Consider the following 15,103-nt stretch of genomic DNA (forward strand, 5'->3'; position numbering starts at 1 on the left):
TTTTATTTTCCAGATAATTTAATAATAGTAATAGTAATATATTCAAATAAGTCTTTTTAGATAACAAAATGACAAATAATTAAAAAACAAACAAACAAAACCAACAAATTATACAAAAAATAATGGTTTGTGAAATACAAACTTTAAGTAAAAAAAAGCATTTGTTATTTCATAGCAAGTAAGTTGATATCAAAATTGAGAAAAAGGGAAAAAAAATTGCTTTCATTTAATTAAAGTTTACATCTATGACAAATAGTTTCTAAAAATTCCATATTTGTAGCTGCTAAAGCTCGAATTAATTAATAAACGTGCAGCTCATCTTCAGCAAGAGATGTACTGTTTGCCGCTGTAAAAAAAAAAATACTTGTCAGTTCTATTCTTAAACGCGTTAACTGAAAGAGCCTTTTTGCATGCTGACGGCAAGTTATTCCAATTATTGACAATACGATTTGTAAAAAAATTGTGACGAGCATTATTATATGTCAATTCACGCATTAGGACGCATTAGGAAGATGATCTGCGAATTGTTGGATTATGCCAATTGATAATCTCAAAACTGTTTTCTAGCTTAAACTATTGGATTAAGTCACATTTGGCCACGTCTCCTGCGAGTTTCCAAAGTAATAAAATTGAGCCGCCTACACCTTTCAGCATAAGGTAATCCTATTAAATCATAAGTTTTGTTGCTTTGTACTAATTTTTTTTAATTTCTCTGATGTCACCTTTTAAGTAAGGACACCATACCGGACCAGCGAATTCCAGATGAGGCCTAACATGCGTAGTGTATATTTTACTCCTAAGCATCATATCTCTTGATCTGAATATTTTTTTTAATAGGCCAAGTATCATATTCACTTTACGTGTTGCAACCTGTATGTTTTGATTCCATTTTAGATCATTAGATATAAAGATACCCAGGTCTCTCTCAATATCAGTTGCCTCAAGAGTAAGTGATGTATTTCCATCATTCATTAAATACTCATGATTACTATTTCCATAACCAAGGAGCATAACTTGACATTTTGGAACATTTAACCCCATTCGCCATTTTTTTGACCATTCTGTGACAAAATTTAAATCGTTTTGAAGAATCAGACAATCGGCATCGTGAAACTCAGGTCTTATTTCTTTTAGCAGTTTAGTGTCGTCAGCATAGATTTTATCAACTGATTTTATCTTGTCCGTTAATTCGTTTATATAGATAATAAACAATGTTGGACCAAGTATAGACCCTTGCGAAACTTCGCTTCGAATGTCGATCCAGTCGCTAGAGTGTTCACCTAAAACTGCTTGCTGTTTTCTAATAATTGAGAATAACTTAATCCATTTTAAAACATTGCCACTAATCCCATATGCTTTTAATTTATGATGTAGTCTATGGTGAGAGACTTTATCAAACGCTTTCGCGAAGTCCAAAAATGTAACATCGACAAAATTTCTTTAACTTAACGTTTCGTGATGTAGTCGACACTCTCCAATAAGTTAGACGAGCATCCTTTTTTGGACATAAATCCATGTTGATTATGTGAGATGCAGCTCGTTTTTTCAAGATATTTAGCTATCTGTTCCCTGATAATTTTTTCCATTACTTTACATGGAACTGATGTGATAGACACTGGTCTGTAATTAGCGGCATCAAGACGACTACCTTTTTTACAACGGTGTGACGTGTGATTGTTTCCAAGCTGTAAGTGTTGAGCCTTCGGACAGTGCTTTATTGTAAAGTAAAGTAAGAGGATAAGTCATTTGAGCTGCGCATTCTTTAAGTACTTTTGGACTAATGTCATCAGCACCAATAGATTTATTTGGGTTCAAATCATTCAAATAAGCTAGCGTCGCTTCAAAATTAATAGTTATATCGTCTATGTCCTCTTGATAATGTCTTCTCTCAAAAATAGATAACTGACTACTTTTACTATTATCAACAAAAACTGATTTGAAGTATTCGTTAAGTCTGTTTGCGATATGTATTTCCTCTGTTAACGTTTCACCTTTTGCATCAGATATAGCACTAATAGATACATGAGCACTCTGTTGCGCCTCAACATAAGCATTCACCCTTTTAGGATTACTTTTATCTGATGCTAGTTGTGCTTCAAATACTCCAACACGACGTTTTCATGCTTTCTGCACTTGGCTTCTTAGTTTCCTATATTCACGAATCAGTGTCGCTGATTTTCACAAGTTTTCTACAAAATTAAAGAAAACTGGACTAGTCTAACCAGAATATAATAGTGAGAGAGTTATATTTTTTACTAAACGTCTTCGAAAATGTAAATGTACCTTTTATAGTTTAAGAAAGCAAGAAAAATTGGTAAATATTGGTGTAAATAATCTTAATAGCAATGATGTAAATACGGTAGACTCTATAAATATTGAAAGTGAAAGTATATTTACAAGTGCATCAAAAAAAAAAGGGATGCAAATAATGGTACCAAGTGGAAACTCAAAATGTGTCAATGGCTACAGGGTTATTAATGTCGAATTTCTTGCTTCCGTTTTTGATAAACTTGGGAGTACAAAATGTTTGCGACCATCACAATTGTCGTTAAGTGAGAATAAAAAGTCTTAAAAAAGGATATGTATCAAATTTATTATTATCTCGTTTTTGTGGTTTTAAATTAGGCTTTGACACATCAAAAAATGTAGTAGAGGATGATATCAATAAAAGATTAGTGTATGCCATAATTACACTTAGTCAAGGCCAAGCTGGTCCACATCGGTTTACCACTCTTATGAACATCCCGAATGGATTATGCAATAAAAGTTACAATGTTATTGTTCAGAAATCGTAACACAAGCTGTTGTTAATGAAACTATGAATGAAGCTGTACAAGAACTCAAGGAAAGCAAATCTCCTAATGAGATAGTAGATACTGGAGTTTTGATGTTGATGGAACATGGCAAAAAAGGGGATATAGTTCACACAATGGGGTGACAGCAACATTGTTGATCGATTGCAAAATTATTTTGGTATTTGCATTAGTCAAAATTGTGGCAACCTTGAAGGTATGAGATCTGCAGCCTCACCAAGTTTATTTTATGTAGCATTTTCAAGCAAAAATAGTTAGCATTACTCGCATTGTCCCACAGGTAAAGACAGTTGGTGTAAATACAATCAAATAAAGCAAATCGAACCAATAAGTAAAACCAGAACTAGGTCTTCATATCGAAATTGTACTTAAATAAAAGCCCATTTCTGAAAAATTAACATCAGATGCTTACTTGAATCATTTACTTCATGGAAAAATATAGAACTAAAATTAAATGGTTTTAAAAATTCAATGTAATGATATGGTCCAGAACACCTATGTCAAAGTATGTTTTGCTTACGCAACTGAAATTTGGACTCTATGATGCTATTGGAGCCTTTAATATTGGATTAAAATCTAGTACCCTTATATTTGAAAGACTTAATATGATAAAAGAATAGCATACCATTTCTGGATGCAATTACTTGAACCAGAGTAGAGTTCGCATGTTGGAGTATAAAAATCAAGACATAAAGAAACAAAGGAAGCTTTTGAGAAGCCACAAACATAAAAAATTTGACAAATTTAAAAATCAAATCATAAAGAAACAAAGGAAGCTTTTGAGAAGCCACAAACATAAAATTTTGACAAATTTAAATAGAAAAAAGGAAATATGTATGGGGCTGGTGTTCATAATTAAAAAATACTATCTATATGCTCTTTTTATATAACATTTTTTGTATTTTTGTTATTTTTAAATGTTTTTCATCACAATTTCAACTTATTTGTAATTTTTCTCAAAACACATGTTTTTAATCTCCCGCCAAAAGTATCTTGAGAACCACTTGATCGATTTAAATGAAATTTTTTGGAAGTATTCCTCTCAAAATTAACTTTCACTCAAGTTGTATGCAATGAACAGACAACTTTTAAAAAGCGTTTTTTAAACTAAAGAAATTAAAGAAAACGTTTATCGTTTTTGTGCCTAAAAGGTTTGCCAAAATTAAACAGGCCTACCACCTGACAGAAAAGTTGTTTGCAAAAACTGTCTGCTTATTGCATAGATCTATCTTTCTACTATAAGTTGGAAAATAATCAGCTAAAAGCATCGTTTTTATTAACTGCAATTTTAGCCATGGTGAGGAAACTAATTTGACATTTTTCCCTAGTTACCATGTTGCTATGGCAAAATGGTAACTAGGGAAAAAATGGTAACTATTTTTTTAATGATAAATTTTCTTGACATTTTGTGTACTTTTATTTGGAACATGTAATAACTTTGTTATTGCTTTACTTTAAAAATTAATTTTTTGAGGGGTTTTCCGCCTTAAGGTGGCACACAATCAAAAAAAAGTAAGTTTTTTTTAAAAAAAATCAATTTTAGGATTTTTTGGTATTTGGATTCTATAATCATTCCTCCAACATATAATAAAAAAATTATTCTCAAAAATAATATAAAAGTTAATCTAATAGCATTTTAGTAGATAACAGTTTAAAAAAGTTTCCCTAACAACGCCTCAGCAACCACCAAACATTTGAGTTTTTATCAATTCAAATGGGAAAATACCATCACAAACTTGATTTTAATGTGTTATATGCAGACTCTTGTTAGTTTTCCGTTTTAAAAGTCATACTTCAAAACTAAATTTAAAAACAGGAAGTTACTAAAATAGTAAGCTAAGGATCAAAAGTTCATTCATTCAAAAGTTAAATTTGCGTGATAATTATTAAGACTGAAATTTTTTTACTTTTGTTCATTTATTATCAAAAGCAGTTTACTCTTAATTGCTAAAAAAATAACCTAACTTAACTCTGAATGGATATTTCAAAATCGTTATATATTTCGAAAAAGCAAATTTTTTTACGTTTTATCGTTATAAAATTTGCAACAAGTTTTTAAAAATAAGTTTCGTAACAACATTCGTTCTTTCAAAACTAATATTCAGTTAGTAACCGAAGGACAGTTGATTCATTACGTAAAAAAAATAATTTCTTTTTAATTCATTTTATTGACCTAAAGAATAAATGAGTTAGCTAAAATAAATTGGAAATTATTTATATACTACTGCATTTAAACCTGAAATTGTTTTTTTCTATTTTTAATAAAAAGGCAAAAGAAAAATTAAAAAATAAAATATTTTTTTTCCGCCCATACCGCTCCAGCGGTACTAAAACAGGTCTGGGTTCGTCCCTAATATGTGTGCGTGCGTGTGCGTGTGTGCGTGTGCGTGTGTGTGTGTGTGTGTGTGTGTGTGTGTGTGTGTGTGTGTGTGTGTGTGTGTGTGTGTGTGTGTGTGTGTGTGTGTGTGTGTGTGTGTGTGTGTGTGTGTGTGTGTGTGTGTGTGTGTGTGTGTGTCTGTGTGTGTGTATTTTGTTTATAATTATTTTTTTTTATGTATGTAAAAATCTTTTTTAAATATACTGAAAAAGTTAAAGTACCACTCTCAATTATAAGTAACAAAGATGCAAGTATAGTTACAATGAAATGATCATGACCTAAAACAAAGTAAGTTTAGGTTAAAAACATTAAACATATAAATCTTTTAAATGAATGTATAAAGCTATATCTAGATTATTTCTACTCCAGCTAGCAATTGCTCTGCATTATTTATACAACTTCTAGTAGAAATAACTTTGTATACATAAAATTGAGCAATGATTTTTAGCTTACCCGGAAGACCTTATTCAGTAGTAACAATCATCGATTATAAAAAAATTAGGAAAGATACAGTACGTTAGGTAAAAAATATAAAAATATTCACTTCACCTTGTAAAGAATTATAAATATTGACAAACCTAAATCTTGACTAAAGAACTAAAGAGATCTAAGATGCACGCACAAAGTGGTTCAGAGTCTTTAAGTTCTGAACTTCAATAATCAGGTTGTTTTTTTTAAATTTAGCTAATGTATGCAAACTTTTTGATAATTTTTCAAAATTGGTGTTTTCCAATATACTTAAATAAATACTTCAATGTAAGTCTATATAAAAGATTGAAGTGTGCAATCATTTGTATTTGTTTTTTACTATCAATTTTAGAACGGAAAATGCAACATATCACAATTGTTTGCCCAATAAAAAACCAAGTCCGTGCAAAAAGTTGCCAAATGTAAGTTCATTTGTTTTTATTTAATATTTTATGCTAAATAAAACTAGATAAAAATTTTCAAAAAGTTAAAAATGTGTACGTATATTTAACAAATTAATAAATAATAGATGAAACATCTCTTCAACAAGTTAAAAAGCCTTTCAGAGAAGCATAACTGCACTTTATTGCTATCATAAACTGCCATTAAGTTTTAAGCCTATTAGTGGAACACGTATGTTAATAAATGTTGTCTTTTCATTTTTCAAAAGATGTTATGGTATTTAATTAAATTTTCAGCTTTCAGTAAAAAACAGTTTTTCAATAATATTTTACTTTCCTAATTTTTTTTTTAATAACAGGTTTTCAATATACAATATTTATGTAACTACCATACCTTAAATCTATAATTAAAATAGTCTTTATTTGCAGTTGATATCATGGAGGAAAAGACTAAGTTTGAAGATTCATTATTTTTCTATGATAAGATAAATGATATAAAAAGGTTTGATTAAAGTGAAATAATTATAAATAATAAAGTAAAGTTTTATATGTTGTTACATTTTTGTTTACATTTATGCATAAGGTTTTCCTAAATAAAGTAAAATGTGATCAAACTAAATATATTCTGTAATTTTTTAAGATCTTTTTTTAGCTTCTGCTAATAATGTTTAGGATAATACTATGTAAAAATGTGTTATAGCATTGTTTAAGAATGCTGAAACTTATGGAAATAAATAATTAAAAAAATTATTCTGCTGAGTAACTATAGGTAATTTTAAAATAAATGTAGCATGTATGTCGTTTATTTTGTTCTTTTTATATACTGTGTAAAATTTTGCATTACTTATTTCTTATTGTTATTATTTACATTTTGATGCATTTTTTTACATACTAGTGAAATGCATGAAAGACTTCTATGGTATTTTTCTTTTTAGGAACATTAGTGTCATATACAGCAAAATTCGATTTGGTCGATAAGTTGATTGGCGATCGTTTGAAGAGAGCTCTTAATAGGATAGCATAAAAATTACTTTATTATGTTTTTGTATGCTTAAATTGTAAATAAACACAAAATGTTTAAACTTTTAGTTATTTATCCGGATCGAGGCTTTGTAGGGACAACGTTAAAAACGATAAAACTTTTTATTAAGACTTAATAAAAACCAATAAAAACGTTTTTATAAAAGCGTCTGTTCACCGCTTCATATGGACGTTCAAAAAACCAATAAAAAACGTTTTTGTAGAACCCTTAAAAACGTTCACAAAACGTTCTTAAAAAATCGTCCGGTAACCGTTTCATACGAACGTTTAAAAAACCAATAAAAAACGTTTTTACGGGACCATTAAAAAACGTTCGCAAAACGTTCTTGTGTCCGCTGGGCGGCTCTGAACAGATAAGGGACATTGATAAGGAAGGAGGTGTGAACTTCCTAATTAAATTGCTCTTCTACGGTGCACCTTAACAACTAAAAAAAAAGTCCTCGTAAGTGAATTGTTTTGAGGACTTTTTAATTAGAAATTATTAACTTAATCTTCTGTAGACATAAGACGGCGTTTTTTTGTGCTTTTATTAACAATTATGATTTTTTTTTTTTTTTTTTAATTTTTATTTTAGGTGCTCCAAGAAGTCCTAACGGTCTTGTCACAGAGCACCGCGGAAGTGCATTTAACCAGGAAGTTACGTCTCCTTCCTTACCGTGATTTGTCCAGAGCTCGTTTCGAACCTGGATCTCCTGCTTATAAAGCAAGCGCTCTAACCACTGCGCCAGGGCCGCAAATTTTAAATAAAGTGGATCTTTGCATCATTGCACAGTGGTGCCAAAATACCAAAAGATCAATGTCGGCATTGCACGGTGAAAATTTGTCATAATGGTGAAAGACATGTTCATTAGAGGAAATATCTAATTAAAAAACATTAATATTAATTTAGGCGTTATTTTAAGCGGTTATTTACACGTTATTTTGACTTGTGTTCACGGCAATCTATACTGAAGGCCTTGCCATTGCGCAAACAGCGTATTTGACTGGGGGCCTATTTTAAACTTTACTTAACTATAATCGCCATTTTCGTTATATTGAAGTATGGGTAAAAAGTATTGTATTTATGGCTGTACTACAAATTATTTATCTGCTAAAAAGGAATCGGATAATTTGAAGATCTCAGTATATCGATTTCCTAAAAATGAAGAAGAAAAACAAATGTGGATTAAGTAATTCCAAATGCAAATCTAAATGTAACTAATGAGACTGTAGTTTGTGAGTTGCATTGGCCGATAAATTTTGAAAAACAACGAGTCAGAGGAAAATATCGTCCTAAATTTCCACCATCTGTTTAACCAGGCTTACCTTCTTGTCAAATTCCCACTCAATCTCCTTCATTACGTTCAACAAATTATGCTTCTTCGTATTCTCGAAATTTCGTTCAAGATGAACTATCAACCTTTTTAGAAAAAGAGTAACTTTTGCTGAAATGAAAAAAATTATTTTAAGTAATGAAAGAGATTTAGGTATTCCATCGGTATGTTTTATGATTAATAACACTATTCATTTGCAATCACAAGCTTATTCAAATGGGGTTTGTAATAAAATATTACATCCGCCTAAAATATCACATCCCCCATAGAAAAACCGAAATCGAGAATGCGTTTTCAAGTTATTGCACTTAGAAGTGTATCTAGTACGTCCGAAATAATTATGTACAAAAACAATAAAATTAAAAACGCAACGATCAAGATTCATAAAACGGTTTGTAAATAATATACTATAAATGAAGTCAGCATTAAATGGTAAAATATTTTAAATTCATAATTATGAAATTTTGATCTTAATATATTGCTTGACAATGATTATATAGATTACACATGAGGGATATGATATTTTAGGTACCAAATACTAATACTTTTCATTATTATAAATGTTACATAGGGGGGATGTAATATTCTAGAAGCCTGGATAAGGGGGATGTGATATTTTACGTAGGAATTTCAGCTTCTTATTGTGATATATATATATATATATATATATATATATATATATATATATATATATATATATATATATATATATATATATATATATATATATATATATATAATACATGGGCTATGTGATATTTTAGATACTAAATATTAATACTTAGCAGTGTTTTAAATGTTACATAGGGGGATGTAATATTCTAAATACCTCTATAAAGGGGATGTGATATTTTACGTAGGAATTTCAGTTTCTTATTGTGATATATATACAGATTACACATGGGGGATGTGATATTTTAGATGGTATCTAAAACTTTGCAGTATTTTAAATATTACATAGGGGGATGAAATATTCTAGAAGCCTTGATAAGTGGAATGTGATATTTTACGAAGGAATTATAGCTTCTTATTGTGATATATATATATATATATATATATATATATAATTTAATTAATAACTATCATTAATTATTTGCATTATTTTTTAGCTAAAAGTTTGTGAATACCTCATGCCGTCATTGTATTAAATCAGTATTAATTGGCAACTCGTCCAGTGAGAGCAACCCAGCTGGTGACAATACTTCGATTCGATTCTTCACAGCATCAATAAATGGAATGACATTCAATTTATTGTTTTATATTTAAATTAAAACTTTTTTAATTTAAATAAAGACAAATTATTAATACTGTTTGTTTTGTACAAAAATTCAATTTTAAAGTACATTCATTAATCATACTTTTTTTTTACTTTTTACTAGTAGTTTTAGATAAATATAAACAACTTCGTCACTGAGACATTCGTTTAAAGTGTCTTGTAATGAATAATCATATATCTTGCAGCCACCTTAATCTGGATATATACCCATAATTGCTTTTACAGGGTTTACAATACGGAGATATTGTATTATTGACCTATTAATAAAATGTAATAATAATTAATTATTCAAGCATACATTCATCAAATAAAATAACGACAGTATTACATTTACAGAAGATAACATAATGTTATAAATTTTTAGACCTTCTTTTTTTTCACCGGGTAGGGATAATGTTTAAAATTGATTTTATTTAAGTAAGTTTACATAGAAATCTTCAGCTTACTAGTGCGCCACTAGTAAACTGAATATATACCTTTCACCTTCACCTTTTCATCTTCAACCATGCAGCTTTTTTTTGTATATAATATCTTAGAAAATTGCACATAAATTAAAATAAAAAGCCAACATGAAGGTATTTGAAGAAAATTTTAAATTCACTTCATGAGTTAGGCTACATATACAATATACGATAAATGTGCTGCACACTTTTGACTTTTGTTATACTAAATTATGTCTTTCGTACGGAAAAAAACACAACATTTAATATCATTTATTTTGTAGAGAAATTTATTGTTTTCTTTTAGTTTTGTCTTTTAAAATGAGCGTTCTGTCTCCTTTCTGTATGCCTATCTTTGTAACGCTTTTATTTCTATTTTCTAATACTTATGTTTTTTTCCTCTAAAAATGTCTATTTCCACATACAAGGGTTGCTGACGGCTTCGCCGAAAGATCGTGACTTATGTTGTGGTCTGGAGAGGCTTTTTGTTGACTAATCTGTAGGATTAGCCCTGAAAAACATTGAAAATATTTAAATATTATTTAAATATTTTCAATGTTTTTTCAAGATGTTTTGAGACCAGTATTATGCGTAATAAAATTTGAATAGCTCTGAGTTTCTGACACGTCAGACGAAGGTGCATTCGAAACAAAAATTTGTGCGCTCAACTTTTAACCTTAAATAATAATTTTTTACTAATAGAATTTCACTTCACTTTGCTTAAACTCATTCCTTTCCTGAACTGCTCAAGTCAAACTTTTTGACAAATATTATAAAACCGGCAATTTATGTTCGGAATTTTGTTACCACGGCTACGCGTTTGTACTCGACTCGTTGAATTAAAATTAAAAAGTCTTTTATATGCCAATCGATATAGTCAATTTTATTAACTAACTTAATCATTTTAATTAAACCACCACGCTTTCATCCTTATTTAAAACTTGTCAAATTCCTCGCTATCAAGCTGTCATTACAAGCACGATATTCAATTGTTGTTAAAAACCTCGTCGTACAATGTGGAACACGGTTTAAAGCATTTGTATCATTAAGTAAATAAAGAAACCAAATTTGGTTTCTTTATTTACTTAATGATACAAATGATGAAAAAGTGTGTACGAATATAAATTTTTCATTATTGCTCAATTGTTTCGTTGTCGAAATGATTAAAATATTTGCTAAAACATTTCGATATTGCAGTGGGCTTAAAACAACAATAATCAACATGCTGTTTTGATTTCAAATTAGTTAACAGTAAATAATCGCAATTCCCAAATTTTTTATGTTCGTCTTTTCCATAATATTTTACAGTACTATAAATATACTACAATGTACATACAGTATTGGTACAGCATTCTTTATCATTACATATTGGTATTTGATGTTTCTTAATAAAAAAATTCACAATGATTTTACATTTATCATTATAAATATATATAAATCGATTTCTAAACTGGACTTGAGAAGATTCAAAATTGATTCAAGAATCAGAGGCACCTTCTCTCATACCACCCACAAAAAAAAAGTTAATCGAATCATACTTTAAAATTGTTACTTTATTGGGATAATAAAGCTTCTTTTATTTAATAAAAGATTCCAAATATTTTTTAGCCCTCTCTCCTTAAATTTAAAAATATACGAAAAAAGAAACAACAATGACAATCAGTAACTATTTCTTTTCCTTAAATGTTTACGCACTAACACATAAAAATACAAGCATAAAAATGTGTTCGTTGTGTTCTTTTTGAATCTTTAGAACTCATTAACTCGTTCAAAGCCTTATGCATTTTAAAAAGGCTTTTCAAAGTCTTGGTTGAACAATTGTGCATTTTTTAATTGTTAGCCCAATCGCATCTAAATTAAATAGAAGATTAAATTAAACATTAAAAAGCTAAAAAAAATAATGAAAATAAAGAATACAAAAAATTGTAAATTTATTATAAGCTTTGTAAATAAACATAAATTGTATACATATATATCTCATATATTTTTATTTCCGAAAAAACTGAAAGAAATATAAAAAAGCTACCACTATTTCAGTATATTTTAGTTGACTAATTATCACAATAAGAAGCTTAAATTCCTACGTAAAATATCACATCCCCCTTATCCAGGCTTCAAAAATATTACATCCCACTATGTAACATTTATACAATGCAAAGTATTAGTATTTGATATCTAAAATATCACATCCATCATGTGTAATCTATATATATCTATCACAATAAGCAGCTATAATTCCTTCGTAAAATATCACATTCCTCTTATCCAGGCTTCTAGAATATTTCACCCCACTATGTAATATTTAAAATACTGCAAAGTATTAGTATTTGGTATCTAAAAATTCACATCCCTTATGTGTAATCTATATATTTTTATACAATAAGAAGCTGAAATTCCTACGTAAAATATCACATCCCCCTTATCCAAGCGTCTAATAAATTACACCCTCCTATGTAACATTTAAAATACTGCAAAGTATTAGTATTTGGTACCTAAAATATCACATCCCCTATGTGTAATCTGTATATATATCACAATAAGAAGCTGAAATTCCTACGTATAATATCACATCCCCCTTATCCAGGCTTCTAGAATATTACATCACCTCTATGTAACATTTATAATAATGAAAAGTATTAGTATTTGGTATCTAAAATATCACATCCCTCATGTATAATTTATATACATATCACTATAAGATGCTGAAATTCCAACGTAAAATATCAAATCCCCCTTATCAAGGCTTCTAAAATATTACATCCACCTATGTAACATTTAAAATACTGCAAAGTATCAGTATCTGGTATCTAAAATATCACATCCCCCATGTGTAATCTGTATATATATCACAATAAGAAGCTGAAATTCCTACATAAAATATCACATCCCTTTTATTCAGGCTTCTAAAATATTACATCCCCCTATGTAACATTTAAAATACTGCAAAGTATTAGTATCTGGTATCTAAAATATCACATCCCCCATGTGTAATCTGTATATATATCACAATAAGAAACTGAAATTCCTACGTAAAATATCACATCCCCCTTATAGAGGTATTTAGAATATTACATCCCCCTATGTAACATTTAAAACACTGCTAAGTATTAATATTTAGTATCTAAAATATCACATAGCCCATGTATTATCTATATATATATATATATATATATATATATATATATATATATATATATATATATATATATATATATATATATATATATATATATATATATATATATATATATATATATATATATATATATATATATATATATGTATATATATATATATATATATATATATATATATATATATATATATATATATATCACAATAAGAAGCTGAAATTCCTACGTAAAATATCACATCCCCCTTATCCAGGCTTCTAGAATATTACATCCCCCCTATGTAACATTTATAATAATGAAAAGTATTAGTATTTGGTATCTAAAATATCATATCCCTCATGTATAATTTATATAATCATTGTCAAGCAATATATTAAGATCAAAATTTCATAATTATGAATTTAAAATATTTTACCATTTAATGCTGACTTCATTTATAGTATATTATTTACAAACCGTTTTATGAATCTTGATCGTTGCGTTTTTAATTTTATTGTTTTTGTACATAATTATTTCGGACGTACTAGATACACTTCTAAGTGCAATAACTTGAAAACGCATTCTCGATTTCGGTTTTTCTATGGGGGATGTGATATATTAGGCGGATGTGATATTTTATCACAGTTCGCCCCCCCTCCCCTTTCTTTTTAATCGACGGTCTCCATTACTATCCTATTTTTTGAAATTTTTTTGTATTAAACGAAATATGTAGAAGTTCAGTCAAGCCACTATAAAAATTCGGACTACCCTAACCAGTTTACTTGCTAACACTTGACCAGTTTACTTGCTGCATCATTTTGAAAGATAGCATGCCGAAAAAATGATCCGCCTCGCCGTTTATACCAATTAGACAATCCTATCCTTCCCGCCCCGCCGGTCGGACCAATAAGCACATTTAAAAGAAGCTTGCAAGATCACAAGCAAATCATGATGAGTACAAAGCGAGCATAATAAACACAAGCATATCATGATATTGGGACAGAGTATCAAATCCCACAGTTTCCACATTTTATTTTCTTCATTTGATTTTTGAAACGAATTAAAAGCTTATTCTGATCAACTTAATTTGTGAAGTCAGTATATTTATATATAATAATTTATTTTGTGAAGTCAATATAAATTTATAATTTGTTTATAAATTTATATTTCTTAAATGCAAACAATCGACAAACAGCGTCTAACTAAAACTTTATATTTTTTAAATATAGCCCAAATATGCTAACACTATTAATAACAGTATGATGAAAAAATGGATTCTAATATGAATAGAAGTTTGGTATGCAAAATATTTGTTATAATATTTATATATATTTAGTTGAAATATAAAAGGTAATAGTTTTTAATAGTGAAACATAAAAGTTATAGTCTTTAAAACAATTAGTTTTTAATTAGGAAAATACTTCGGTCAAATGTTTGACAAAAGATTGTGATTTTTATGGACTTTCAGAAAACAATTGTTATTGCTCAATTTGCTTCAAAAGTTTATCAAAAGGTATAATTTAAGTTATGCAATTACTTTTATTGTAATGCTTAATAATAACTCATAATAGATATTGTGGAGTAAATGTGGAATAAACACTAATTTAGTTATGAAATATTCATTTTTTAAAGTTCAAAACTTTTGCACAGTAGTTAAAAGTTAACTTTAATCCTTCTTTACATAACTTGTTTCTCTGCTCACAATCTTGCTTGTCAAGGTTTGTATTTTAGAGTCAGAGGTAGCCACTCCACTGGATTATTTTTTGTCTATATTTTTATATACAAGTAACATGATTGTATAGAGCTAAAAAAGCTTGATTTAGAAGTTAAGTGAATCAGAAGTTATTGCATTTTTGTGCTG

General features: G+C 28.7%; 1 protein-coding gene across 1 annotated transcript in view; it reads left to right on the plus strand.

Moving 5' to 3' along the window:
* Positions 1-13,955: 13,955 nt before the first annotated feature.
* Positions 13,956-15,103, plus strand: part of LOC105843976 (uncharacterized) — a 48,835-nt gene continuing 47,687 nt past the window's right edge. The window contains exons 1-3 of the mRNA XM_065793972.1: positions 13,956-14,336; positions 14,472-14,539; positions 14,656-14,755. Coding sequence (XP_065650044.1) covers positions 14,513-14,539; positions 14,656-14,755 — 127 coding nt within the window. The 5' untranslated portion in view covers positions 13,956-14,336; positions 14,472-14,512. The remainder of the gene's footprint in view (positions 14,337-14,471; positions 14,540-14,655; positions 14,756-15,103) is intronic.

Source organism: Hydra vulgaris, chromosome 03, assembly GCF_038396675.1.
Source record: "Hydra vulgaris chromosome 03, alternate assembly HydraT2T_AEP".
In the NCBI taxonomy this organism is placed as follows: Eukaryota; Metazoa; Cnidaria; class Hydrozoa; order Anthoathecata; family Hydridae; genus Hydra; species Hydra vulgaris.